This window comes from Micromesistius poutassou (assembly GCF_964030765.1).
Source record: "Micromesistius poutassou genome assembly, chromosome: 12".
Lineage (NCBI taxonomy): Eukaryota > Metazoa > Chordata > Actinopteri > Gadiformes > Gadidae > Micromesistius > Micromesistius poutassou.
The window spans coordinates 6248023-6273435 of NC_140282.1; the positions used below are offsets into that span (position 1 = coordinate 6248023).

The 25413-nt window shown below is 43.4% G+C and overlaps 1 protein-coding gene across 1 annotated transcript in view; it reads left to right on the top strand.

The window, feature by feature from the left end:
- Window positions 1-22639, top strand: part of glceb (glucuronic acid epimerase b) — a 44713-nt gene extending 22074 nt beyond the window's left edge. Inside the window, exons 3-6 of the mRNA XM_084476674.1 lie at window positions 6681-7221; window positions 13450-13713; window positions 17946-18238; window positions 18734-22639. Of these exons, the coding sequence (XP_084332800.1) occupies window positions 6696-7221; window positions 13450-13713; window positions 17946-18238; window positions 18734-19465 (1815 nt within the window). The 5' untranslated portion in view covers window positions 6681-6695 and the 3' untranslated portion in view covers window positions 19466-22639. The remainder of the gene's footprint in view (window positions 1-6680; window positions 7222-13449; window positions 13714-17945; window positions 18239-18733) is intronic.
- Window positions 22640-25413: the final 2774 nt, after the last annotated feature.

The following is a 25413-nucleotide window of genomic DNA, read 5'->3' on the forward strand; positions in this document are numbered from 1 at the left end:
TTTTACAAGGCCACAAAATATCCCTCTGTGGTTCAATGTTTATGAACTATAGCAACCCAAACTCCTTGAAAAAGTGGAAATCATTATCAAAGTGCAGAAATATCTCCAAGCTGCTCTGACAGTGGTCACCTCTTTTCCCCACCTGACCCCAATCCGTTGCAAAGTACATACATTATTAGCATCCTGCTTGCTGTTGTCGAGTCAAGGCAATCAGCTGTGTAACTGAAACCTACATTACCAGCATTTGTATAGCCTGGGGCAACTTTTTGTATGTGCTGGATTGTTGGTGGTGGATTGGTTGTATAAGTAGGGTTATTACAAACACACTATTATACACAGAATTATACATAGATGTATGAATAATTTAGTGTTCCATAGCAATGTGAATTCCATTAGCTTAGCAGAGAGGAAAGTGCTATTGCGACTATCATACTCTTGCAGTACAGTTGAGAAATTCTTAGGTTATGGGAAGTAGCCACTATAGTTAGACCAATTAGCATTTCTACAGCCAATCTTTCTCACAGCCTCGCTCTCCCTATCACACTCTTTCACTTTCTCACCCTCTCACGTAGTCTCTCTGTGTGTTTCTCTCCCTCAACTCAACTAACGGAGTGCTCAGTCAGAAAACCATCACCTGACTTACACCTGTGGAGGAGAATAGTGAAAATGTCAGGGGTCTAGTTGGGGCAAGAACACCTGCACCACATGTTGGATTCTGCTGTTTTCCAGTCCCCCAAGGGCATCTCCGCACACCCGGCCCCCTTATCACGATGATCTGTTGTTTTATTTTACACCAGAGGCCAGCAGTGTTCTTTGGCACCCATCCTTGAGCTCGATGCTGCCCTGGGAGCCACATGTTGAAACAGGTTACACTGAGGCTTATCACGCGACGGGCGCAGTGAAAGGTTAATAGGCACATAGCGCAAAGGTCACTGAGAAGGAAGTACGGTTTCATTTTACTAACACGTTCGGGGGAGGTGTGTGTGTGTGTGTGTGTGTGTGTGTGTGTGTGTGTGTGTGTGTGTGTGTGTGTGTGTGTGTGTGTGTGTGTGTGTGTGTGTGTGTGTGTGTGTGTGTGTGTGTGTGTGTGTGTGTGTGTGTGTCTTTTGTCTGCATACAATTCAGAAGTGTGAAAAATATCTAGTAATTTGCTCTTTCAGTGTCCAGAAAAATGTGGCGCACATTCTGCTTGTATTATTCATTCTGGCACAATACTCATAATTAACGCATAATTAACCAGTTAGTTACATAACCATAAAATACCATTCAATATTAAACGTTTGCTGACATCGTTGTTGCATTAAAGGGCAATTTCCTCGAGGGAGAAAAAGCATTTATATTTCTGTATTTGTTTCGTAGACAGTCCCAAGCTGGTGTCTTAAAACGCACACCCAAGATGAAATTAAATACCCCTGAGCCAGTGAGAGGATCAGTCACTGTATTTCATGAAGCAGCTGTCGGTGCATCCAGAGATGTTTGATATGTTAACAATTCATCACAGCTGCTCTCTGACTTTAGCTTTACAAGCTAACAGTGTTCATCAGGGTCCTGGCCAGTGGTTCTCTTCCTAAGAAACTGTGCAGAAAAGCTGTGTACAATCGGGGCCTCTGAGGCCGCCTGCTTCATGACCCCAGCCTGCTTTGTTTACACTTGGCTCCGACTTTGTATCAATGGCACGGTTTCATTCTCCATGCTGCCTTCTAAAAGTGTCTTTTCAACACATCTCAAAAGCATGCCTCAAATACACACCAGCAGTGTGTGGAACAGTGTTCAGTTCCTATTTTAATGCTGAGACGGTCAGAATCTTAATTCATCGTAATTTATTTTCCGTTACCAATTTTCATATTCACATTTTTCAGATGAGGAAATCTTATAACACCAGTAGCCTGGGGCTCTTTGGGCCTTTTTTTGTTTGTAATGTTTTGATAATTTTTTAACTGATTTTGATGGTGTCAGTGAACAGTCCAATAGACGTGGCAGTGTCAGGGGGGAGGCCCTTGTGTAGAATCCCAAAGAGACTATTTTAGACTCTGGACACCTTGTAGGCCTGCACCAGTAGATATATATATAATTTTAGCCCTGTCTCATCTCAGTCCACGAGAATAGCATCATATAATTTTCCCTCTGTATAGTTGTTTTTAAGCAAGAACATCCATTTGTTTCTGATAAAATAATAGCTAGTCACTAGCCTCCAGATGCCAGGCTCAATAAATATATGAAAAACATTGTGCAGCCAGCCATTTTAATTGAGCATAGTTTCACAGATTGTTATGTAACCGGTGCATTGTTGTATTCAGATGTTTGTGTCTAGGTTTTCAGCGCATCATTTGCGCTGATAATGGCTAATGGAAAATGGCTGAGGACTTGAGGACTCTACAAATATTAATCAACAAGTGAAAGTCTAAACCTTTTATTTATGGTATCTCATCCTTTGGCTTGGCATTCTCCACCCGACTATAAGTGAGCAACTGTAAGGATGATAAAATAATGTCTGAATCCCTAGTGTAATAACCCCAGCCTCTGTCAAAGACATACTATAATCCCCAGTTTGTCTTTGAGGCCATTGTAAACAAAAATCTGTTCTGAAAGGCATTTGAATTTGTAAAAAACTTCTATATTTCTTCCTTCTAATTTCCTGAACCATGACATGCTGAATTTTTTTTTGTTGTCGTTATTTTGCCTTAATCTGTAGAGCACAGTTGGTTTTTATCTTGCAACAGGATTGCACTCCACATCCGGTCCAGCTGTATTTCTTTATTTTTAGTGACCACATTTTTGTGTACTTTTCCTCCCATACTAAAGTTATTACCAAAGGGATTACAGTGCAGCCAAACTTACAGAGATGAGCTGATCGCCACTGGATAATACAGTGGCCCATGTCACATGTATATAAGTGGATTTGGGTCAAAATGCACTATAAGCTATACAAATACTGTCTTGTCCATGGGATTTTAAACACATTTGTGTTTCATTGTAATCCAGCTGGCCTTCCCTGTTATTCTCTAGTAGTCTAGTTTTGGGAACAGTCCAGAATATATAATTTTTTAAATCTCTACATGTCCATATGAAAACGCCAGTATTTGAATGGCTAATGTGATTTACAATGATGTATAGGGATAGGAAACATTGTGCTATTTTTGTTTAGCATTGCATGCCTGTGCTGTTTATAAACCTTAAGCATTCAAGATGTCCCTGAGCAGAATAGCCCGAGCTGCTGTCCATTGTGCCTCAAACTCGAACGGAAGGATGGCAGCAAAGCCACCCCAAAAAGAGCCAATTATCTGTGGTCCGTCTCTGTGACAAGGTGGCCCCTGCATATCCCGATGAGAGCTGAGCCTATAGGCCTACCCCCTTGCCCTCTCAGCAGTGCCAGCGTTCCCACCATCACCCCCATCTTTCATCTCACCACCATGCTGGCATTTCTTAAAAATATCAATGCAAGGGCTTTTTTTTGTTTTGACATTTTTCTTGTTTTTCAAAGTAGAAAAATATGCCAAAGGTGTGTTATTTTTTGTTGTTGCTCAAAACAGACAAAAGTAAATGGAAAACCTGCATCAATAGTTAGTAGAGGTGCACCGATTGATTGGGCACCGATCATTATCTGCTGATATATGCCATAAACACATGATCGTTGTTTGGCCGATCAACTTGAAATTTGCCTTTTGCAGGAGCCCATCACATGCCTGTGTACAAGACGCGCCGCCTTGAGGTTCAGTAACCGAGACAGTATTGTAATCTTTTAACATAATTAATCTTGACCAGTGGCGATTCTAGACCGGTTTTAATGGGGGGGCCGAGATGGGGCCGGCTTTTCTGTTAGAGGGGCACAAACTAAATTGTTGAGGGGGGGGGGGGCGGGGTTGGCTCATTCGGGGGGGCCACAGGGGGGCCGGACTCAGAGTTACGGGGGCACTGGCCCCCCCTGGCCCCCCCCTAGAACCGCCACTGATCTTGACTCACAATAAAGGTGCGCTTAACTTAACCGTAGGAAAAGCTTTTTGTTGACTAGGTTATAGGATACAATAACCAGCCTCCTATTATTTATTGTAGGTTTGCGCTAAAAGTAGTAGACCTAGACTTGTCGTTATTCACACATCCTCATGTTAGTTTCAACTACTGAAGGATCAATAACCTGATAGGACAAGGCTGCTCCCCACTAATTCCTGCTTTATGTGAAACTAACTTACTGCTTTAATGGGAGATGAGCAAGAGCGATTTTCAATATGATTGTCTCTAAACAGCGTAACCAAAGCGTTGCATATAGTCAAACCATTGCAGCCATAGTACTTTAATGGCAACAAAGTTCCTACAATGTGACACTTTCTTGAAACCTATACTTTTTATGCTGGACCCCCAGGCGTGAATGAAGTCGTAGACAGCACTCCTTTCATAGGCTCGGAAGTCTCTGTGTTACCTGAATACAGTATACTCTTTGCGCACTGGTTATTTACGTGTAATATTTTAATTGTAGCTTTGGCTCAATTTATTTGTCCCAATGATACAGTTCCAACTTGTTTCTGCCTGTGCAAAACTCTCTTAACACTATAAATAAATCCTGCAGCCAGTAAACTAATAGTGTAAAGGGAGCCTATGTGAACGCGGTTGTATATCTGGATAATGGTCTTGCGCCACATTACAGGAGGCAAAAAGCAAAGGCTACAAATATAAGCATTTCCCTTTTAGCCTACACGAAAATGTTGCCGTCTGTCATTATTTGTTATGCAGAGCTTAGTAGGATAATAGCTGCTGCTTCCCAGTAGTCCTCCTTTTCTCTGCCTGCAAATATTGCTACGTGCAGAGCGGACATTTGATTATATGTTGGATTAATTCTTTGTTGGGTGTGTATTATCCATATAGTCTATGGTCCGTTATAGCACCTTCCTTTTAGTGCGTGAGTGTTGGGGCCTGACTCATTCCAATATACAGTAACCTCACCAATTCCTTCTCCTTTGTTAGTGATGTTTAATTGAGTCACTGTTCCTTTAAGTCTTATCTTACAGAAACGGTCAGAAAAATGAGTGGCTCCATGCTTAATTAGTCCAAACTAAACTCTGTAGTGCTGTGTTTACATAATTTATTGGAGGACCCCAACAACATTTCAGTCAGCTCAACAAATTAACAATAATTCTCATATAAAACTAAGAACCCTTTTATAATCAGCACACAATGATTTCCAAAAGAAACATTCTATTAATATACTGTATATTTCACTATTTAAAGAAAAATCGGATCACCTGTTTGAAGATTGGTGTTCAGGATCGGCCTATAAAATCTTGATCGGTGCATCCCTACTAGTTAGGGGAAATACATAGGTCTATTTTTTTTTTCATTCTTGGGCTTCAGGGAAAACTGTAGGAAATTAGAATTGCAATATACCGTCTTACACGGTTCATATTGTATTACATAGGCATAGTCCTGCCACAGCACGATGCTGTCATTTGCTGCCCTTTTATCTAATTAGATGCTCGTTAGTAGATTATCATTCACACTGTAGCTTTACCTAGACTGCATTTCCTGGTGGTATTATTTGTGATGGAAGCCACAGTTATTGTAATTGGACTTTGTTGCTATGGCATATCGCCCCTATTGTCCCATTAGCACGCTTTAATCGCATTGACCTTTTAAGCTGTGGCTGGCCAAAGCTGAGGCATTGCGATGAGCTTGGGGGAGTAGCTGTCGATGATGCATTTGTAAGTTCCCTCAGCAGCAGTGAGGTGTAATTAGTGTGAGGGAGGATTTGGAACCATTTTGTTTATTGATTTCTCACTGGCCTTATGAAAATCCATAGCAACATGGCAGTGTGCGAGACACCGGTAACGGTGCCTGTTGAATCAGACCTTTGTTCTTCTGGACTCACACAGACTTTAAATGTTCATTAGCTTTAACTTTATTCATAACTTTATTGTTGTGTGTGTGTTTGCAGAGCTCAGCCTTGTTTGCCAACGCTTTGTATTTTTTCGTCAGTCAACGACTAGCTTTAGTTACGATCTGACCTTTTTGATGTTTGAAGGACAAAGCACATTTTCCTTTTTACGTGTTCTTGGATTGTTTTTTTCGAATGATTGTGCATGTTAACCTTTTGTCCTCATTCCAAATGAAAATATAGCAGGAGGTCAATACGTTTTAATATCAGAAACGGCTCTGTTTGCAGTCCCTGGACCCCTTCTAGTGCATCCAAACCAAAGCACATCCTCATTGCGTGGCAGGGTTGTTGCTTTAAAAATATTTCAAAGGTCATTCATGTATTGTGTTGATGAAAGCACCTTTGTAGGAGGGGATAGAGTATGTTTGGATATTTTATTACTGCAATAAGCTGATCTATTCTAAATATGCGCCTCTGACATCCACATAGATAAATGACTCATGACCATAGAAACAGATATCAATCAGATGCTATTTTTTTTCTCACTTTCCACTGAAATCCAATGGCTGCAGTTCTGATACCTGGCAGGTTGACGCAACACATCTTCCCTGTGTCTTCCCTGTATCATTTCATAAGTGAGACCAATCTGTGAATGACATACTCCGTACCAGCGTCCCAGGCTGTCCGCCTACATAGCTGATGACACGCTAATTAATTTCTTGCTAAACGCATACTAAAGTGTATTCCCATCTCGCCTGTCGATCCGGTACAGCGGCGTACTTATTTGGGCACTACTAACGCAGCTTCCCCCGTGCAGGGATAAGCGGTGACCATGCGCTGTCTGGCTGCGCGGGTGAACTACAAGACCCTCATCGTCATCTGCGCCCTCTTCACCCTCATCACCGTGCTGCTGTGGAACCGCTGCTCCAGCGACGTGCCGCTGCGCTTCCTGCCCCGCTCTCCCCCCGTTGCACCCAGCACCAAGGCGGGAGATGCCAGCATCACAAGCCAGCAGCAGCAGCAGCAGCAGCAGCCCCCCCAGTTGCCGGAGCCACTGCCGGTCGCGGGCGGGTGGGTCAATTACGAGGAGATCAACTGCCTGGTCAACGATGACGTGACCATCAAGGGGCGTCGGGATGGTGGCGAGGTCTACCTGCCCTTCAGCTGGATGGAGAAGTACTTTGAGGTGTACGGCAAGGTGGTGCAGCACGACGGCTACGACCGCTTCGAGTTCCAGCACAGCTACTCCAAAGTGTACGCCCAGCGCGAACCCTACCACCCCGACGGCGTCTTCATGTCCTTCGAGGGCTACAACGTGGAAGTGCGTGACCGCGTCAAGTGCATCAGTGGCGTGGAAGGTGAGGGGTTGTTCTGCTTGGCAGTAGACAAGTAAGGGACCTCCTTATGCCGCACAATTGTAAAAACTGGGCAAAAATCTGTTATTTGCTTTAAACAAGTTGAAATAGTGAAAGCGCTGTTTAGTATCATTTAACGAGAGATAATGGGCAACATACATTTTTGTTCTTTGACAAGGAAAGAATGAGTATTTGTTGAATTGGCATTGCACAGTGAACATCCAGTGATTTTTTTTTTTTAAGTAACGACATCTTGTACGGTTCAGTAAATCCTTAGATCGGCCCCTGCTTTGCGGTTGGTCTTGGAAGTTAGAATTGCTGCTTAAAATGCACGGTTTTGTCCTCCCCATATAACCAGAGGCTAAGTAAGTATTCTATGTTAACCACTGCCCTGGTTTTTGTATGTTAGTGTGCGTTTGTAGCTGTGCTGCAGAGGTTGAGTGCGTGTCAAGGAGAGGGCTTGTTTTTGACCGAAGAACACTTGCTTAATCCAATGAGACCTGGGTTCATTAATACTTATTTACCTTGGGCCAGAGCAAATGCCCTGAAATAAAGCCTGAAGTAATAAACCTGTCGCCGCGGTGAATAATGCCCAGTCAACGAGAATGCATGAATGCAATTGGAAATTATTGCACACACTGATTGAATAGGAATGGACGTGACGTCAACCTAATCTATTTGATGACCCATTGGAATTATTGATCAATCCATCACTATAGGTGACCAAGTCTCCTTAAGCATATTTGAGCAGCGCTGTTACATGAAAGGATCTTTTCCATTACAAGGTACGTTATTTGATTTGATGGGATCTTAGCGACTTGGGCCGCAGGAGAAATGGAGCACTCTGATTGATGCGTTGTTTATGTCCATTGCGGCTTCTCTTCTCTTTTTGGATAGGGATAGTCCACCCTATGAATTTGATTTACTCAAAGAGCTCCTAATGTGGGTGCCCTTGGGTGGTGAATACGTATGAACTAAGGTACTGATTTGCATGCTCTTTGGGGAAGGTCCTTCCTTAGTACACGCAGATTATGAATATATTAATAATTTTATATTTCTCTGTAATTGCATAGTTCAGACTCACTAACAAAATAATATTACTGGTTAATCAACAGTGTAAATTTACTTTATAATATATAAATATTGACAAAAAAAGAAAAGAGATGGCAGCATCACCTTGGAAACTGCCTGTGCCTGCACCTTTTTCTTCTCTAAGGTTGAAATACTGCCACACCACTGACATGACTGTTCAACAGGTAGCTCTCATGTGGTAGCTCTCATGCGTATGTGACTAATTGGCTACTGCTGTTGTTATCACGAGACACGCTGCGCGCATCAGATCATATTTTTATCCCCTCCGATACCAGATCCAGCATACTGGGCCATTATCTGCCCGATGCCATGGACTGGATCGGGACATCCCTAAATTTGTTATTGATGTGTTGGAGAAAATGCCAAGAAAACCCCCCTGCCTGCTTTCCTACTTTATCAGTGATGGCGGTGCACTTCAGAGTCTTAGATTTGTGCATGTTGCGCCCCTACGCAGATATACAGAATCTCAGTCCACTTCCATGTGTTGGTACAGTTTCTCACACCTGCGTATCATACTCGAGCACACATGAAACCTACTCAAAACCACTTTTTCTTGTGGTCCCGGGCACTGTTTGCTGATCCGTGCTCAAGTACAGTATACAATGTTATCACTAATCAAACAAACTAGACTTAAGAGTCAAGTGTGCCCTGGGTACCTGATGTGAAAGAACCCTAAGAAGCCTTTATCTTTCATTGTTCAGTAGTCTGGCCAAAACGCAAGTTTGGGTCCACTCTCCACTAAGATCTGAAAGCTCAACAGAGAAAGTGTAAAGCATGTGCTTGTTTTTCTGTTCCCTCTGCTACTGATTTCACCATCCTCTGCATCCCTGATGAAGTGTTCACTGATGGGTGTGTGATTCTGTAAGATTTCGGTGTCATAATCTCAGGCCTCTCCTTCTATCTCGGATTTCTCAGAACCATTAAAGATGCTTGATTAACGCTGCAGCCAAGATTTCACCCATTTCACCTATTTTTCTTATTTGCTTTCTTTTGTATTGAGCCATACAAATTAAATTGGTGTGTGTGTCTATTCAGTTAAAAAAATCTTTTGCTGTTAATTTTGCTCCTTAAAAAGACAATGGCAGTCTAAAACATTAGGAGTACTTAAAGGCCCTACCACGAGGTAATTGCTACTTGGCAACCAGTGCCGAAGAATGGCAATTTCCATGTCATTATTGCAAAGGTTCCCATTGTTAGGAAATGTGATGAAATACCTGCACCTGTTTTGAATCATGTTTGCTTGAAAAATTAGCTTCTGACTGTTTTCCAATGATATATTGGAAATATTATCTCTGTATTTATCTTCCTATTTTTTAATGGTGAACAATTTTAAGACGTTTCATAAGCGCAGTGTAACAACTGGCTGTAATCTCCTCTTCTGTTGGAAACAAAGAACATCCTTCCCAGAAATAAAAGAGCATCTGTGCAGCTTTGTGACGTTCAGTCAGCCTCACTCTAGGCCCATCAGGCCAATGCTCGAATAAGTATATGGCTGACTTTTAAAGGGGTGAAAAATTAATAAAAGCACAGAACTCTATTCTTCTAAACAGTAAATCCAAATTGTTCATTTGTGTGTAATGCTCAGGTTTCGGCTGATGACTGGGCGGTCATTCCCCACAATAAGGGCCGTGCTGGGTGGCAAATTGTCCTCGCTTTGCTTCATTGTGTCCCCCACCACAGGTGTGAGGCTGTTTATTGTCAGGGTGGAAAATGGGTCAGGCAGGGATTGAGCCCAATCCATTGGTTTCTCTGAGCTGTTCGGTGGGGAGTCGAGCTGTTCTCACCTCTTCGAGTCTTGTTTGTTTTTGTTTCTTCCGGGAAAAAAAAAACACACACACCAGACACACTTATACACACACGAATAGAGATAGCACCTGTACAACACAATTTTTCATGCTCCATAAATTAAGCCTAAGGCTAGTTAGTATTTAGCACACCACATGCACAAAAATATCTAGTCACACCCGTTTCTCTTAAACTTCCATGCGAGAAATTGGCACTCCATTAATTAGTCTTTCACAGTCAGATCCACTTCAGGGCTGAAACAAGGTCACAACACGGGGCCGCTGCACATGGAAAAGTGTATTTAACAAGCCCATCAGCATCACATATGCTCTCACCGTGCATTCTATCCCTCCTTATATCTCCAGATCCTACCATGCATCCTGCTGTCCCCCAATCCTTCTAAATGGCCACTGGGGCCAAGCACCACACTTTGAGACTTGCTCCATGAGCAATCAAAACGGCCTTGTTTCGATTTAGCTGCAGCCCAACTGAAGGGTTACCTTGAATCATTTGTAAGGAACATTTCAAACATGAGCACTTCAGGATGGATCTTTTCATGGTCATGCTGTTTCCTTCATGAGATGGAGTCCCCCCAGTAGGGTGAACACTACTGATTTAAAGATGTTAGAAAGTGTTCTAGATTAAATGGAGAAATAATTGGCCTAAAAGCCATTGCAGCCAGGGGGCCATGGTGAGAAGAAAAAGCTAATGACCCCCACCATGAGCATCTTAAATCAAGAGCTACTCCTATCTTTAGGTCTTCCTTCATTATCTCCCAAACCACCACATTTTCCCATAAATGTCTTTCCTTTTCCACCTTCCACCTCCACTTTGTCATCCCCCATTTAAACCCTACGTGTGTGTGTGTGTGTGTGTGTGTGTGTGTGTGTGTGTGTGTGTGTGTGTGTGTGTGTGTGTGTGTGTGTGTGTGTGTGTGTGTGTGTGTGTGTGTGTGTGTGTGTGTGTGTGTGCACACACTGTACAAAGTAAGTGTGTATGGGCTCAGGCACATGTAGACAACACGACGATACAATATTAAGTCTGTATTCTCTCTCTCTAGCCTTTTCCCCCCCACACTCCCTAGTTCTCTCTCCCCTGTCCGAGGATGATATAGTAGTTGTATCTAGAACGCAGAGGAGCACTGGAAAAGTTGTACTGAAGGAGTGTGTTGAAAAACTAGGCCAGACATCATCTTGCACAACCTAATTCAGTTCCAAAGTGTTATGCCTGTACACAGGATTCCAACGCCACTGAACTGTGCATTGCTCGCCATGTGGAGCAATTGTGCACCACAGAACTGCCCAGCCTCAGTCAAAGACCCTACAGACTTATCCAGCACCTGCTAAGACATACCCACAACCTGCCTACTGCATCCACCCAACTGGGGCTCAGTAGTGCTCCAAAACAAGGCCACGAGAGATGGAAAGAGACTTGCAGGTCGTAAAAGGGATGCATCGGTGGCTGATCCTCGCTGAATGGTGAATGGTTACAGTGAGGCGGGAGTCCTGTTTGATTGGGTGAACGAACCATGCTTGAGTTAGTTTGCAATTGGAGGTAGGTCAGAAGTTATGGTATAGTAAGCAACACATATTGCATATAGTGAAACTGTTGAAAGGTTGAGAAATAGGCAGGCACACTTCCTGAATGACATTCATTATATTAATTCATTCAATATTTTAATGGGTTATTTAGTTTGGAAATGGATCTGGGGTGGGAAACTAACTTTTTGGTGCATGACCATATGCGTCTGATGGCTGAATCAATCACACAAACTATCATAATGAAATCAAAGAACCACATGAGCATGCTTTGTCAGATATATTAAATATATGTGCAAGTGCATTATATATTTATATATTTTGATTGCCATTGGCTTTGCTTCCCTCATGCTGGTGGATGATGTTGTCTTGGAAGGTCTCTTATTTATTTGGATTTTTTTTGCTATCAAATTTGTCCACGTGAAATCCTAATGTTCCCATACTTAAAGCATACTGGGGGAGCTAACCTCCAATCGCTATTAATTACTGCAGTAAAGTGTGTTTCATGTAGGATATTTTTTTTCCACAGAAAACACCTTTGTCTCTTTTTGTTTTTGGGACTGAATACAGCTCCTCTTCCCAGATTTAGGGTTAGGCTTTTATTCTGATTTGTTTGATAATGTGATCCAAATAATTCTATTGAAGTATATACACATTGTATTTTATGGGAAGATCGTTTTTTTATTGAAGCCGAAATACAAACGCTGTCTTATTTTTCCTCCACCACCTCTATCTTTATTGTATAGTCAGTCTCTGTTTACCTTAACGTACCCTCTCCCAGTTTCCATGTTTTGTTGCCCTTAATGGTTATTCCTTAATGGTTCCCCAAACCTCTTTCACCCCTTTTTTTTTTCTCATTAGATGAGTTTCCGTTCATGGAATTTGGTTTAAGGCACATGTATACCGTTGCTTGTTTATTCCGTCTAATTGATTTTGTTTCTGTGCATAAAACCAACAAAACAAACCAAACGACACAAATGATTATTTGTGTAGATAAACCGCAGAACCAACATCGTAATAAATGCAATTGGTCACTGCTCTGTTAAAATATCCATAATAACATGGATGTTCCAAAAGCCTTGCTCCATGAGACTCATTAAAAAAATGCTACGGATATAACCTGCGGCATGAATAATCTTACAGTGACCTGCTGACTAATAAATAATAATTATATTTTACAATCATTGTTAAACTGCATGCTCCTTCTCACCTACCTTGTCTTTTTTACCAACTTAACGGAATATAGACCGATGTTGAAGGTGCAGTTTGTAGTATTTAAGGGCCTCTAGCTGAATGGACTTGGCAGAAATGGAATACAATATTCACATTACTATGTCTTTAATTACTGTATAAACCAATGAAAATAAGAATTGTGTTTTCGTTACCTTAGATTTAGTTTTTTTATATCTGTTCATATCTACATAGCAATTGGGTCCTATTCAACGGAGCCTGCCATTTTGCACTGCCGTGTTTCTAATGTTTTAAATGGTTTTTTTATCTTGATCACTATCTTACATGTAAGCTATGATCTATGGTTTTAAAGAGTAAATAACTAAACACACTTTATAAATCTATCAAAGAACTTGACTCACATCACTTGACTCTTGGCTTCTCGATGCTCCTCAATGTTTTATTGTGGTCCACTTTGTTTTCGTACCAAAATGTACATAGTGCAGGTTGAAGACCATTGTCATGGCCCCATCAATGAAATGCACCTTCACAAAAGTTTCCAACAATATGACCAAAGTGAAAGGGCAAAGTATTTGTTATTTGGATGCTCATCTGTCTCCACCCCCCCCCCCCCCTCTTTTCCCAGGCGTGCCCCTCTCCACCCAGTGGGGGCCCCAGGGCTACTTTTATGCCATCCAGATCGCGCAGTACGGCCTCAGCCACTACAGCAAGAACCTGACGGAGCACCCGCCCCGCGTGGAGGTGTATGACACGGTGGAGGAGGAGGATGAGCAGCACCGGGACAGCCGGGCATCAGGCAGCGCCCCCTGGAGCGTGGCCAAGGGCTGCAGCCTGAGCCGCGTGCACGACAAGGCGCGCGCCACCGCCGTCAGACAGTTCAGCGCCCCAGGTAAGCCAGGTTTTCCTTCCACGCATCTATCTCGTACCTTGTGGCAGGCAGGTGCTTATCTCCTGCAGACTGCACACAGCAGCCGAGGGTGGCTCGGAGGTGCGAACGCACAAACAGAGTGTGACGATCTGCTGCTGAGGCCGGGATGGCTCTGCTCTTTATTTCTACCAGCATATTAGCGGAAGGTGGTGGGGTGTGTTTTTTTTTTTTAATTCAAAGTGATAAGAAAACAACACTTAAAAAAGAGCCTTGTCTTAAATTAATTTTGACTTTGACTCAATCTAATGTTGTTGCTGTGAGCTTATTTATTCAGTTCATTTTGAAACCCTGCTATTGTCCCTAAGTGCCCAATCCTTAAAAGCAATGTCTGTCTGGTAAATTGTTTGAATACAACTTGAAGCCCACTCTAGTCTAATAATGTCTCCTTAATGCTATTTTGTCTGTGCTCTGTTGTTGCTTGATTGGTTTTTAATTGATATTTGAGGGTATGTTTTCACCCTTTTAAAAAAATTTGAATTTTCAGTTATTGAGAACGACGTCTGCGTATCGCAGGATACTTTATCACAACTCCCTTTGGTTCCCCTCTACACAGACTCCTGGATATCTGAGTTTCAGTTTTCATGTTTCACCGTCCTCAACCCTCTGCCATCCTCACTCATTCCAACGCGTCAAATATGTACATGTTCTCCGGCATAAAACACACACACACACACACGTTGAACTGCGCTGCTAAAACTCTCCGCTGGAATAGCCGTTTAATATATTGTTGGTTTACAAAGCTTGGATAATATGATGATGATAATGATCACAGTAATCATTAATGTCATATTTCCATATATTTTGAAACATTTCCAGCATTTGGGAAGTACCATTATTTAGCTGGCAATCTGCCAACTGTATAGATTGGTTCAAGAGGGGTAAGAGGGGTTAAAGAAACTTGGAATGAACGGCAAAATAGGGATTGGCTATGCCCTCGTCTGCACTCGATGGGGAGTGGAACAGACCAGAGACGTTTTTAGTCAATTAAAAATGTCATGAAAACCTTCTTCCTGAAAGCCCTTGGAAGGCTGCTAAAACCGGGCGCCCATCCGACCAATTCCACTCACCTAGCCCGAGATGAGCCAGATACTCATTCAGTATTGAGGACACTCTGCCCAAGATATCCCCCTCTGAAACAAGTCTTTTTTTCCTACATCTGCTGCCAACTCTGTTATTTCTGAAACAATGATGTGGAAGAAGTGGAGGGGCCCTGCCTACACCCCTCACATCCTCCCCTCTCCACTGCACGTCCATTCGTTTTCATCATGACCCAAATACAATCACACGCAGGCCTTGTGGCTTCTACCAGCCATACAGAAATGTGATTATGGCTGCAATTTTGTACCGGCTGCTAACACTTCTGTTCGTATCATTTCAATCTTCCGCCATTGGACACATCCTTTATCTTTTATATACATCTCTTTGTGTCGCTGCTCTCGCTCATTGCCATCGTCTCTTCTTTTCCATCTCTGCAGCTCACTCGCATATGCTGGGTTTTTCAGTTCAGCTCACACTCAGCTATAATCCACCCGCCAACCACCCCTTCCCTTCTCCCGTTTATCCTTCTCCTCCAACCTCCCTCATCCTCTCTGCTTCCTTCATCTTTCTTATTTCTCTTTTTACATTTCTCCACCCTAGACATTTCCCCGCCCTCACTCTTCTGGTCGCGTCATCCGTCTCTGCCCCAACGCCTCCCCATCGTTATTATCGCCTCACAGATTCCCCCTCCGGCTGTCTTCGTTCCCCTGGCCTCCCCTCCCCTGGCCTCCCCTCCTCCATCATGGGCTATCAGCACCAGTACTACCTCCAGCCCAATTCCTCCTCCCATCCGATTCCATCGGATTCAAGTTTTGAGCTCATCATAAATTCTGCTTATGGTACTTCACTCATCAAAAAGCTGCATGCTATTTTTTATTTATTTTTATATTGAGATTATTAATCATTTAAATGTCCTCTCCCATCCCTTTTTTGTTGTTTCTTCTTTTTGTCTCTGCTGCCATCTTCCTCCCTTATCATAATTTGAGATCTAGTTTTTCATGTTTTCTCTTATAGCCACTGGAAAAAAGCCCTGAAGTCTCCTAAAATCCACTTTAGAGCACTGTAGTATTCTGTGAAGTTGTGCTTCCAAACCCTAGTTTTTTGGCCCATACTTTTTGTTTGTTTCATTCTGTGCCTAGTCTTTTTATTCTGCACCCACTTTTTCGATGCTAGACTTGCAATGTTCTCTGTCCTTATCATTCCCTGTTAGGAGTTAGCAAGGCTGTACCAGGTGCTTTACCTTAAGACTGTAGTGGGATACAATAGCCGCTTTCTCGTTGCCGAGGTTGGACAACGCAACCCATGCAGGAATTAACTCCATGGCTTAATGCCACCATCGCGTTCACACATTTCCATTTGCATGCATGCTTGGGAAGTGTGCATGTGTTTCTTGTTTCTCCCCGCATCAGCTCACAGGTGCAGAAAACACACGCACGCACGCACGCACGCAAACAAACGCGCACACAGATCTGTCTCATCCCTCATTGCTAAGCATACGGGCGCCATGTCGGGAAGATGGGATCTGGTCTGCTCCTGGCCCATCCCTTATTGATGTCCGGGTAATCATGGGGCCGCAGTACAAATCCACTTACTCTGTGGATTGCCTTAAGTAATGGATTTATGAGTGCATTAAAGAGTCGACCAGAGGCCCCTGCCAGGTTGTCTGTCTGACTCCACCTCTCTTTGCCCTCTTCTTCCTATTCTAAACTCTGTTCTCCACTGCCCTTTTAAATGTTTCCCTCCGACTCCTCTACATGTTTTTTCATCGCTATTCTGTCTTTTCTTTGGTGAGATCCTTCATTTGGCCCCCCCCCCCCCACTACACCACAGCAGGCTCATTTTGTTGGCCACTGCTGGCTCCGTGGGGACCGCCTGTGGCTCGGAGCGCTGTCTCTCTGCTGCCACCCATCCTCCGCTACTTGTGCTGCTGAACTCGCCTCCATGACTCCCCTGTTCCTCAGGGAGCCCTGATGGCTTGATTATAGAGGGGCACGGATCAGACAAGTTAAGCAGGGCAGTCCGTTTTTTTCTTCCAATGAGTTCAAGAAAAACCCAATTGATCAACTGAATGGCATAAGAAGAGCTTTTGGCAAAGGTATACAGCAACAAATCAGCAGCAACACACGCATCACAATACGGGTAATAAGGCAAGCATTTTTGTGAACAATAGAAGAAATGCTCAATAGGTCTCCATCTGCAGATAAATGTTGTACTCCGCATGTCAGACGAGCCATTGACGGCCATACCAAGCAGATTGCCTGGTATGGCCAGAGTCATTAGAGCACATAACAGGATGGGAACATACGGTTGGGCAGGAGCAATATGTTTTTAATCGTCTGGGGAATAGATGCAGGGATGATGCTAATGGGAGAATTGTTGATGTTATGAGAGCTGCATTTAATTCTACTTTCCACCGTCTTGCCAGTTGCTTGTCATTGTCACTTTATCTTCCATATTCGCTTCTGCCCTCTTGCTCACATTTTTTTTCTACCTCTCTCCCCTGTCTCTTCTCTCCTCTGCGAGTCTGGTATCCATCTAATTAAGCCTATTGCACACTGACACTTCTGTACTGTCATCCCAGGAGGGACTTGTCTACCTGTCTCTCTCAGTCTCTCACGCTTGCTTGCACACACACCATATTCTCTCTCTCTCTCTCTCTCTCTCTCTCTCTCTCTCTCTCTCTCTCTCTCTCTCTCTCTCTCTCTCTCTCTCTCTCTCTCTCTCTCTCTCTCTCTCTCTCTCTCTCTCTCTCTCCGATCTTATGCTCGTAGCCACAGTTAGCCAGGCATTCTTAAAGGAAATCTCACTTGGTGACAAGGTGCAAGAGTTCTGACAGTGTCTTTCCTGAAATGTTCTAGTAAGTTTGCAGAATGTAAGTGATCAGTGTGGATTAAGGTTTGCATACAGAATACATTCTGATGGCATGGAAACGCATTATCAAGGGATAGCTCATGCTGATAAGAACAATCTACTTTCACAGAGGAAAGTAGATAATTGGCTGTCTTTACAAAAATGATGGCGCTGAGCTATTTTTGTATGATCTTCTAATCTTAAATGCAACCTCTTTTGGTCCAAATGGTCCTAATAACAAGGTTGTTTTCATCTTCCTGTTGGTCTCGTAGTTCCACTTCCTTAATGTCCTCTCGCATCCACAGATGCCTCTGAGGGCGTGTCTCTAGCGTTGGGCAACTCCAAGGACTTCATCCTCAGCCTGGACCTCAAGTTCACCTCCAACGGCAGCTTCTCCGTGGTGCTGGAGACCACCGAGAAGGGCCCCCCCTTCGTCATCCACTATGTCACCAACACACAGCTCATCGCCTTCAAGGACCGCGACATCACCTACGATATCGGGACCCGCAGCACCTGGTCCACGCTGACCCGGGACCTGGTCACAGACCTCCGGAAGGGAGTAGGGCTCTCCAACACCAAGGTCGTCAAGGCCACCAAGGTACCGTCCAACCTGTGGGCTTTGGTTTTCTGCTTTGGTTCTGGCCAAGTTGTTCAATGGAGTTATTTCAATCAAGTTAGGTGCACCAGTATAATTTCTAAGCTTACATTTAGTCATTTAGAAGATGTGTCTATCAAAAGTGTCTCTGTTGGAGAGGCTGAATACAATCAAAGCATGCAAAATAGTGAAAAAGTGTAGTGTTGCACAAGTTTAAAAATAAGGTGAAATAAGGCAAACTGAATAATGTGAAGAGTAGCTAAAGAAATCGGAACAAAAAGGTTGGGTTTCATTTTCTTTTTTTCAAGCGCCAAGTCAAGCGCCAGGCGCCATTCATCCCCCTGCTTTAGTGGCTGCTTGGGGCAGCAGAGGCTCAGTAAGCATCATGTTCGGATGTCCTTGAGCTGAGGAACTGAGTCCCAGACACTTACACCTTTAACTGCTTCCAGCTTATCTTTGTCGGTATCCACCCAATCCCCATCTCCCATCCCCACTCAGATCATGCCGAGGCGCGTCGTCCGCCTGGTGCTCCATGGGCGTGGCTTCGTCGACAACGTCACCATCTCCACCACCGCCCACACGGCCGCCTTTTTCGCTGCCAGTGATTGGCTGGTGCGCAACCAGGACGAGCGTGGCGGCTGGCCCATCATGGTGACACGCAAGCTGGGCGAGGGCTTCCGCCCGCTGGAGCCCGGCTGGTACTCCGCCATGGCGCAGGGCCAGGCCATGTCCACGCTGGTGCGGGCCTACCTGCTCACCCGGGACCAGGCCTACATGGCGGCCGCGCTGAAGGCCACGGGGCCCTACAAGACGGCGTCGGCACAGCACGGTGTCAAGGCGGTGTTCATGAACAAGTACGACTGGTATGAGGAGTACCCCACCACGCCCAGCTCTTTTGTGCTCAACGGCTTCATCTTCTCCCTGCTGGGCCTCTACGACCTGTCGGAGACGGCGGACGAGAAGCAAGGCCGGGAGGCGGGCCTGCTGTTCAGCCGCGGCATGGAGTCCCTGAAGGCCATGCTGCCGCTGTATGACACGGGCTCGGGCAGCATCTACGACCTGCGGCACTTCATCCTGGGCACGGCGCCCAACCTGGCACGCTGGGACTACCACACTACGCACATCAATCAGCTGCAACTGCTGGCGTCTATAGACAACGCCGCCATCTTCAAGGACGTGGTGAAGCGGTGGAAGAGCTACCTGAAGGGGGGCCGTGCCAAGCACAATTAGCCGGGGAATATTCATGACATTGATATGTATAACGTGAGGGGTAGCTCTGTGTGGGTGGAGTGGGTTAGTGTGTGTGTGTGTGTGTGTGTGTGTGTGTGTGTGTGTGTGTGTGTGTGTGTGTGTGTGTGTGTGTGTGTGTGTGTGTGTGTGTGTGTGTGTGTGTGTGTGTGTGTGTGTGTGTGTGTGTGTGTGTGTGCGCGAGTGGGTGTTTTGGTAAAGGCGAAATTAGCTCAGGGGGGCTTGTTAAATGGAAGCCCTCAAATTTCTGATGAGCTCTTTTGCAGTCTTTGGTTTTATATTTAGTGCAACAATAATTGTAGCTCTCATCCCTCTTCAACTAGTGTTTGGATTTATGTACAGGCCTAGTTTCTGAGTGCGTGTTTGTCTATGGTGTGTGCGGGCAGTTGGGTGTCTACGTGTGTTTGATCTGAAAGCAACAATTTGTGATGCTAGACAAAAAGTAAAATATTTTTTTCTTGTTTGTTAATTTATTCACCCATCATTCTTTCATATCACCATTGCAGGTCTTCACTTTTATTTTTGTTGACTTTATACCAGATTTGCATAGTTTATAGAAAACTTTCATCAATAATTTATATATTTGGGGGCATAAGAAGAGGTTTAATCAAATCCATATTCAGTGTTCTTGGGTTCTTTTTCTTTGTTTCTTTCTCCACACTAGAAGATGGTTTATTTGAACTTGAACACACAGAGAAAACCTGACATGATATTGGAGTGTTTAAAGTAAAGGAGCTTTTTTCCGGAGGCACTCACTGGAAATAAATTGGGTGATCTCCTAAACAAGCAGTCTAATTGCAATTGAAATCTGGAGGGAAAACTATTTTAAACTTTCTCTTTAAAATAGTCTTCCCTACTCTGGTCGGCACACTCTTGTGCATTGTACATGTGATAGGTTCCTTCTTTCGTTCAGATTCTCCCAACTGATAATGACTCAAATGCATTGATGAAGTATAAATAGGACAATGTTTCAAAGCAAACCCTGCCTTGTAATTGTCCAGTTAACACACTTCCATCCACCGTGCGTTCAGCCGTGTCTGAGGTCGTTTTCCAATCCGCCCACCCCCATTTTGATTTGAGGGCTTGCCTACTAGTGCTCCCTTGGCTCCCCTCCTCACCTGACCGCAATCTGATACCCAGTCCAGATGAACCTCTCCCGGGCCTAATCTGGACAGAGGGGCACTCTCGCCCATCCGTAGGTCAGCTCATGTTGATTGCTCTGAGAGCGGAAAGGCCCGACTTTCCACTGGGGCTGCAGAAGCCAGCGGGCCGCCCCTGCTCTTGTACCTCCCACTAATTCCCGACCGCAACATAAGTGGGCCCGTTATCGCTCCCTGGTGGTATACCCCGTCCCTCTTTGCGTGGCTGAGGCAATCAGGTGCTAGCATGCGATTGGTTCAGTCAGTCTGCTTTAAAAGGAAGCCAGCAGTCAAGCTGCTTGCCATCTTGGCTCAAGTCAAATATGCATTTCTTTGATTACAAATTTGTATGTAGGCAGTTTTGGATCATTGGTAGCATTGGAGGTGTTCACTTATGTATATTTAATGTACTCATTGCTAAATCAATTGCTTATTTTACTATGATCAACTGTGCCTCCTGATCTGAGTTTATTGTTTACTAAAGAATTCCCAATAATTCCGTAAATTATAAAGCTGGGTCCATCTTTCACCACCATACCACTATCACCAGACAGCCAGTCACTCATCCCTTTCCTCAGTGTCTTTACACTCTAGCTGTTTGGAGGAGTGATCGACAGGTAAATGCAGGGGTTGGCCAGCCACTCACTTAGTACACACACACACACACACCCAACCATATCCAGTCAGCGACGGGACAACGTTCACATGCACCACCCTCTCCAAAAAAAAATGAGTGAGTGATTCACACAACCTTTTACAGGTGCAACTGGCTGAAAAAAGCAATGATTTTGGTTTCCATGGTCATTTCATTTTAGAGTTTGCTCAGTTAAGGAGTTTATATGCTTTTCTTTTTGCATTTGCATTGCATTTCACTGCAAATTTCTTCTAGTCCTTTCCTTGAGGTACAATGCATGGTGTAAACTATCATGAGCCTCAAATAATCTAACCCAAAAGAAAAAAGTTTTGAAAGGGAAGAGCTGTGTCTCAAACTCCTAAACTTGGAGCATCTATTTGACCTCTGCTGCCTCTGACCTTCATCTTCTTGCTACCTGATGTAAATCCTGTTATGTATAAGCACGCCTTTAGACTGCCAATGACTGGAGTTGACATTCAGCCACAAAGGTTATATTTTGAAACTATAAAAATGTTATCCCGGAGAATGAGCCTGCAAAAAGGATCACGTAATCGGCATGTGAGTTTTGTCTTGTTTTGTTCCTTTTATCCTGTTGGCATCCTCAAACAATAGCCTGCCTCTTTGGGAGCCATTTTGACAGGATACTGAACAGAAATAGTTATTTAAACAAATTACAAATTTGGAAAGGTGTCGACATGGGTGTGATTCCTGATATTGTGTTCAAAACCAAAGCATTTTTTTTATTGAAGTTTACTGTATAATTTCTGTTAAAACTAATTTTTCAATTAGCATTTGAACTCTTGAGAAATGCTGTAGAATGCTGACTATTACAATGTCTCTAAATGTGGCTAAGAGGGGATGTGTGCAAAACATGTGTATAGCATTGAATAGCCTCAATGTTCAGTGGTAGATGAATGGTATTAAGACATTTGCAGAAATGTACAACCTTTTGCTTGACATACAACAGCACAACTACTATGTATTGTCTCATCAAGTTAGCATTATTATTTGTATTCTAGCATTTTCCTCCTTTCAGGAAACCATATACAAACCATAATTTGTTTTTTTAGAAAGCTGCTATTTTCACAAACCATCCATTTCTATCATTATAGATCTATTATTCCCGCTCCCGAAAAAAGACTCAAAGCATACGGCCAGATGTGGTCGTGTGATTTATGCAATAAAATGTTAGCTGGGGTCATTGCACCACAGGGTGCCCTAGAGAGAGAGAAAGAGAAGGAGAGCGGTTGTACAGAGTTTGCTATCCAAGCACAATGTGCACATGCTACCATTTTTGTATTCAAAGGTAAAAGATGTGTTTATAGAAATATTTGTGCTTTAATGAAAAATGCCTTTTAAAGTTAATAAAAGCATTTTCTTATGCTTCTGTTTTCGTTTGATCCTTAATGTTTATCTGACGCCGACCCACCTGGATGTGAACCTTACAATGTGTTTTTGCATCCCTGCTCGAGACTCTTTGAAAGGAGGTGCCATCACCACGGTGGCTAAGCTTGCATCAACACATGTATGTCAGTCAACAAAACAATAGGCAAGAACTGTTGATGGTGGTCGTCTAATATTATGGTTTGAGCTCAACTGATCTAGCTTTGGTAACCTGTTTACTGTAGTATACTCACTGCCTAACTGAGTTTTTTGTGCATGCAAATCTAATCTGAAGCGATTCTGGTCTATGGTGTTTCCATGGTTTCTGCCATGGGTGCGCCAGCTAAAATTCCAAGGTTCTACACATAAGACTTAGTGGTAACCTTAAAGGGCCCCGAGGGGTGACTATGCTGTGTGTGACCTGAATGTTTCTCCTTCTCCTTCCTCTTATAAGTAACGTGGGACTGATTTTAAAATAAAATAGATGGTTGCTACTAAAGCTTGAGACATATTGCACTAATGTATTGCATCACAAATTGCTACATGTATCTCCAATATAGAGATACTCTTCCTTCCATTTATTTATTTGGTACATTAACAATCCACGACTTTTTTGTATTTGGTCTTGGTATTTTGTATTCAGAAAATCCAAATTGTCGTTGAACCTGCTAACCCTCTAGACGCTGACATTTTACATTCTCCTCAGGAGTGTATACAATCTAACCCTCATTACGTCCTCTCTCTGCGTGTTTCTGTCTCGCTCTCACAATCCTAATGATGTTACGTTCCCTCTTTACTGCAGGGTTGTCTCTGGTTGCTGTACTTATCTCTAGTCCTTAGACACTTTCTTTTAAGAACAGCCTCCCACTGTACACGCACACATGCTCTTCACTGTCTACCTTCAGATGCTTTGAGACATATTGTGATGATAACAGAGGATTTGTCAGGAGTTTCTGATTTCGGGGGGTAGGTAGGACTCGTACATACCCCCCTGCTTGATCAAATGAGCCTACTGAACACTTATTGGATATTTTTGCTGTGTGCCTTCTTAATAGTGGAGGAGGGAAGATGTGCATGACTGATGAATAAAGCATGCCCGATCCGTATATAACTTTTACACAGACGGACAGAGATATCCCTCCCTCATGGTTACTTAAGATGATTACATTTTGTTGATCTGTCAAAACTGCTATCTCTGGACCTCCTATCTACCATCCGCTTCTCCTCCACCCGCACCCCATCATGTCCACCTCCTTCCTCTACGCCTTCTGGTTCTGAATGTACTATGTTGGTTACTAGTATTGGCTCGGTTGCCACAGCTCTTTCCAACCCTGTGGTTTTCTTCTCGTCAGCCACCCCATCATCACCCTGTCGTCTGGGAACACACCGTCTCTCACTGTTTGCCTGGGTCCCGCACCCCACATGAGCCCCACCACACTACACCTTATATCTTATTAGAGTGTAACAATTGTCACATTCACCAACTGTTTCCCACATTGAAATTAGCAGAATTCTTTTTTTATTTTTTTATTCAGACGATTTATCTTCGGCTGTCTGCAATCTCATCTCAATGTTCTTGCTAATAACGATAATCCATGTATTATTAATTATATGAATAGTTTTTATTGTTCTAATTATTAGTAGGATAATAATAATAATAATAATAATAACGATAATATTATAAAGTGAATGACGAAGGCTGTAAAGGCAAGTCACAGGACTTGGTAAATACATAAACACTACATGGAAATAAGAAAGTCTGACCCAGCATCTTTCTCTCAGTTAGAGGAAAAAGAAGCAGGAAAAGTGCATTTGGTCGTTGCAGGGGTGGGAGTAATGGGCGGAAAGGGCACTGTGGAGGTTTTAACAGCCATTAATTATGAATTAGAGAGAGAAGAATCTGGCCAAGCTGTCTGCCGCCGGGCCACATAGGGAAGCTCCTGGGCCAAGGCACTGGGGGGTGTGGGGGTTGGGTGGGTCACCCATCTGTCCCCCCGGCCCACTGCCATCCTCATCACTTAAGGGCTCGGTCCCCAGTGGACGAGAGGCAAATGTTTGATCTGATAACTGGTCCATGCAATGTGTTGCAATTATTACATTATATACTGTCCTCCTTACTTTCAAACTCTTTTTTTTAAATATTTTCTTTCGACCCATGAGGCTTCTGGAGAACGAGTTTGCGTCAGCAAGGGTATCATTGCAATGAATTCTTAATGGGGGAGGTTACTTAGTAGTTGTGTTGTGTAGTGCTGCAATCAGGGGTTTGCTGTATAAGAGGCTGCTTTGCTGAGTGAGTGTACGTATTTGTGAGAGCATGTTTTGTGTGTATCTGTGTGTTTATGTTGGTGTGTGTAGGATCTGACCTTAAACACCCTTGTTTAAAAGTTTTGTAAAAACTCTCCAATTAAAAGTGCTATTCTGTAAGGCTCATATATATTATTTCAGTTGTGGACCTGAATTCCCCATATTTTTTTCACAGAAAGAAGATAGATGACAAAGAATCTAATAAAAAAAAAAGATGGAGCCTTTGGTGTAATAGTTCACTTTGTAGACATAAATTACATTCTATTTTTTAAATTGTTCATTTTTAGATATATTTTATTTGCTGTATTCATATATCATGTATGCTTTCGGTTGTAGATGAGCACAGTTTTGTTAAAACCTCCCGGCTATAACTTAGGAAACACTGCCATCTTCTGGTAAAAATGTTTTATTACTGTACACTGAACACGACTAGCACGGCAGTGTGCTAACAAAGCACACTACTGTATCAG